General features: G+C 46.1%; 1 protein-coding gene across 1 annotated transcript in view; it reads right to left on the reverse strand.

Moving 5' to 3' along the window:
• Positions 1 to 4,542, reverse strand: part of SNX19 (sorting nexin 19) — a 67,552-nt gene that overhangs the window by 52,475 nt on the left and 10,535 nt on the right. Inside the window, exon 5 of the mRNA XM_015426514.1 lies at positions 2,738 to 2,857. Within this exon, the coding sequence (XP_015282000.1) occupies positions 2,738 to 2,857 (120 nt within the window). The remainder of the gene's footprint in view (positions 1 to 2,737; positions 2,858 to 4,542) is intronic.

Here is a 4,542-nt window from a genome sequence, read left to right on the forward strand (position 1 = left end):
AGTTCCTGCTACAAAAAAAGGCCCTGGGTCTTGACAACACACAAGGTAAACAGAATAAGAAGCAAAAGGTGGGTGTGGCTGGATGACCACACTTCTGGTAACATGGCGGTGTGGACTAATATGCGAATGAGTTGTGCTGTCATGGTGTGGCTTAATATGCTAATCAGTTTCTGCTGCTGGGCGTGGCCTATTATGCTAATGAGTTCCTGTTGGGCTTTTTCTACAAAAAGAGCCCTGGATTCAACCTTCTTTGTAATCCAGGTTCTTTCCCCATTCTGCACTAAAATCGCGTTCAACTTTCTTCTTCTTCTGGATTTTCCACCCATTTTGCATTGCATCACCTCCCTTCAGTGGTCACCCCGGTTTGAGCCTACTGTTGCCCTGGGTTATTTGAATGCTGTTTTGCTGTGGACTTAAATTGCCTCGACTCGAACACTGAGAGAAATCGGAGTAGCAGGCAAATGCGGAAAGAACCTTGGTTCCCTGACATTTCACTCCAGTCTCACGGCAGCACCAGTCTCCCGGTCAGGAACTCTCTTTCTAAGGGCACGGGGAGAGAGGAAGCTTTTTGCCTCTCCCGTTGTGTCATTTTCCCAAGCTGAAATAGCCCAGGGGGAACTAATTGCTTCGATGGGGGACTGAGGGTCCCAAAGAGAAACCCTTCATGTTACCAGCAACTTGGGTGTGTGCACATTAACTGATATCACTTATGGTGACTCTATGAATTTTGTTGTTGTTGTTGCTGCTCAATCGAACAGTTGAGTCCGACTCTTTGCGACCCCATGGACCACCTCATGCCAGGCCCTCCTGTCTTCCGTCGTGCTCTGAGGTTTGCTCAATTTCATGTTCGTTGCATCTATGACACTGTCTAACCATCTCATCCTTTGCCATCCCCTTCTTCTTTGACCTTCTATATTTCCCAGCATCAGGGTCTTCTCCAGTGAGTGCTCCCTTCTCATTTGATGGCCAAAGGATTTGAGCTTCAGCTTCAGGATCTGGCCTTCCAGGGAACAGTCAGGGTTGATTTCTTTTAGGATTGACTGATTTGATCTTCTTGCAGTCCAAGGGACTCTCAAGAGTTTTCTCCAGCACCATAGTTCAAAAGAATCTATTCTTCGGCGCTCGGCCATCCTTATAGTCCAACTCTCGCAGTCATTCATGACTACTGGGAATACCATCGCTTTGACCATGCGGACTTTTGTTGGCAGGGTGATGCCTATACTTTTTATTATGCTATCTAGGTTTGCCATCGCTTTCCTCCCAAGGAGCAGGTGTCTTTTAATTTCATGGCTGCAGTCACCGTCTGCAGTGATCTTGGATCCCAGGAACATGAAGTCTATGAATTGGCATTCTCTAAAACCGCCTCTATCATTAACATCTTTGCTCAGGTCTTGGAGACTGGGGGCCATGGCTTCCTTGACTTGAGTCAACCATCTCATGTTGGGTCTCCCTCCCACTGCTTTCAGCTTTTCCTAGTGTTACTGTCTTTCCCAGTGATATCTCCAAACTGGTTAGAGATGTAAAATTACCCACAATTTTGAACCCCTCCAGGGAAGGGAGTTTTCTCTCTTTTCTTCTGAAAAAAATGGCTATGGGGGGATTGAAATATGGACTATACTTACTTGCCTGTGAAACTTTAACTGCTTCTATTGATTTAACAACAGGAAATGCTCCATTTATAACTTAGTTAGTATATAAAATTGTACCATTTGGAATATTTATGGAATTTAAAATTCTAAAGGTGGGTTTTTTTCCATGAGAAAAATGCATCATTTATAACTTACTTAGCAAATAAAACTGCACCATTTGGGATATTTATGGAACTCAAAATTACAAATATCTTTGTTCCTTATGAGAAAAAATTGTATATTCAATACTTGATATAAAACTGCAGACCGATGCACCCTAAAATTACCATAGCACATGTTTCTTTAATTTTTGCTATCTGAGAGATAGGAAAAAAGGTGAAGGTAAGAAACAAATTCTGCAGTAAACAAAATTAAGTTTATAACTTGCACAGAAGTTCTCTCGCAGAATCACAACAGGTAGGACTACCAGCCTATTTAGATATGACGTTAAGCTTTATAAAATGGAAAACACTGAACTCTTTTCAGTGCTCCCCAAAATGCCCAATTTTTCCATCGGAAAAAATGAAGGGGAAAAAAGTCCTTGAGGAAAGAAAAGGAGGGGGAATTCCCCCCACCCCACCCCGCCACGCGGGCCTTCACATCTTTACGTCTGATTCTTTCAACTGAAGACGCCAGGGACTGAACCTGGAACACTCTAAATGCAAAAGCAGAGGCTCTACCACAGAGCCACCACCCTACCTTAAGGGTTTTAATTCTTGGTAAAGCTGCGGTGTCTCAAGTGGTTAAGACGCTGAACTGCAGGCTGTGGAAGGTCGGTAGTTCAGCAGTTCGAGACCCGGGTGCCGCATGATGGAGTGAGCTCCCATCTCTGGCCCCAGCTCCTGCCAACCTAGCAGTTCGAAAGCAAGAAATTGCAAGTAGATAAATAGGTAACACTTCGGTGGGAAGGTAACAGTGTTCCGTGCGGCTTGGTGTTTAGTCATGCTGGCCACATGACCACGGAAACATCTTCGGACAGCGCTGGCTCTTCGGCTTTGAAACGGAGATGAGCACCGCAACTCTAGAGTCGGATTTGACTGGCTTTCGAGCAAGGGAACCTTTACCTTAATGTTAAAAAGCGACAGAATTGGCAGGACTGAACAGGCTACCTTATCGATCCTGGAGACCACGAAGGGCTTCTTCACAAAGGCAATCCTGGCATCCGTGTTCAGGGCAAGGAACTCCTGCATCTCTTCACTGTTGGTGATCTCAGGAATCGCACACAGTTGCTGAAACAACCGGAGATAGGAGTTTAAGGCCACGCCCAGCTTTGACTGAACTATGGTTAGCAACAGAGATTCCCAACGCCAGCTAGAGGGGGACACAGTCCTTACACTACGGACCCCCCCCCCGACCTTTTTACGTCTGCAGGAACCCTTTGGCCTTCTGACACAGGGTGGTATGCAAAACCAACAAAATAACTGCTACATGAGGCAGAGCCATACAAAACACCAGAAGAAGTCCAAGCGCAGGGCAAAAGAGGAGTGATTTTAAAATATACTGAGAAGAATAAGACAGAGAATAAAACCAGCACTGAGGTGGCAGCTGCCTCTGAAACATTATTTTAATCTGCACGGCCAATCGGGTCTCCAGCGGCCAATCAGAAATGGCCCAAACCACTCTCTAGAAGCACTTGGTGGGCACCAGGGAAAGTATCAGGGGGTACCATGGCGCCCAGGGGCACCGTGTTGGGGACGCCTGCCATAAGCTCTACTCAACTACGCCTGGCGAGCAATTTGTTCTAAGTAAACCAAACTCATTTCCCTACTGCAGGAGCCTCCGCACGAGGCTTTTCGTTTGGTGCTGACACCATTCACTCAATCATTTATTAATGTTTTTTTTCCCTAAATGGACATATTCCTCCCTTGCCTCACACAGGTACCATCCCATTTTTTAAAAAGGGATTTGGAAAAAAAAAAGTTCCTGGTTTGCAGGAACGTTTGGAAATTCCCCCACCCCGTAGCAATACCTTTCTGAGTGCAAATTCAGTGGGGCCACTGCCTCCCTTAATTTGGATGTGCAACTTGCAAGGCAGTTAACAGCATGGACTCCCTGGCGCTCTCTCGGTTGCCTGCCTCCACCACAACATGTTCAGAAATGGTGGCTGACTGCCCAGGATCTCCAGCTGAGATCTTTCATATCACCTACTGTCAGATCCTTTTAACTTCAGATGCTGAGGATTGAACCTGGGACCTTCCGTATGCCAAGCAGATGCTCTACCACTGAGCCATAGCCCCTCCCTGCTACATAAGAACATAAGAGAAGCCAGTGTTGGATCAGGCCAATGACCCATCCAGTCCAACACTCTGTCACACAGTGGCCAAAAATACCAGGTGCCATCAGGAGGTCCAGCAGTGGGGCCAGGACACTAGAAGCCCTCCCACTGTTGCCCCCCCCCAAGCACCAAGAAGACAGAGCATCACTTGCCCCAGACTGAGAGTTCCTATCTATACCTTGTGGCTAATAGCCACTGATGGACCTCTGCTCCATGTTTATCTAATTCCCTCTTGAAGCTGTCCATGCTTGTAGCCGCCACCACCTCCTGTGGTAGTGAATTCCGTGTGTTAATCACTCTTTGGGTGAAGAAGTACTTCCTTTTATCTGTTCTAACCCGACCGCTCAGCAATTTCATGGCATGCCCACGAGTTCTTGTATTGTGAGAAAGGAAGAAAAGTACTTCTTTCTCGACCTGCTCTATCCCATGCATAATCTTATAAACCTTAATCATGTCACCCCTCAGCCGTCGTTTCTCCAAGCTAAAGATCCCCAAGCGCTTTAACCTTTCTTCATAGGGAAAGTGTTCCAACCCTTTTATCATTCTAGTTGACTTTTCTGCACTTTTTTCCAATGCTATAATATACTTTTTGAGGTGTGGTGACCAGAACTGTCCACAGTACTCCAAATGAGGATGTAC

Source organism: Gekko japonicus, unplaced genomic scaffold, assembly GCF_001447785.1.
Source record: "Gekko japonicus isolate JY-2015 unplaced genomic scaffold, Gekko_japonicus_V1.1 scaffold177, whole genome shotgun sequence".
In the NCBI taxonomy this organism is placed as follows: domain Eukaryota; kingdom Metazoa; phylum Chordata; class Lepidosauria; order Squamata; family Gekkonidae; genus Gekko; species Gekko japonicus.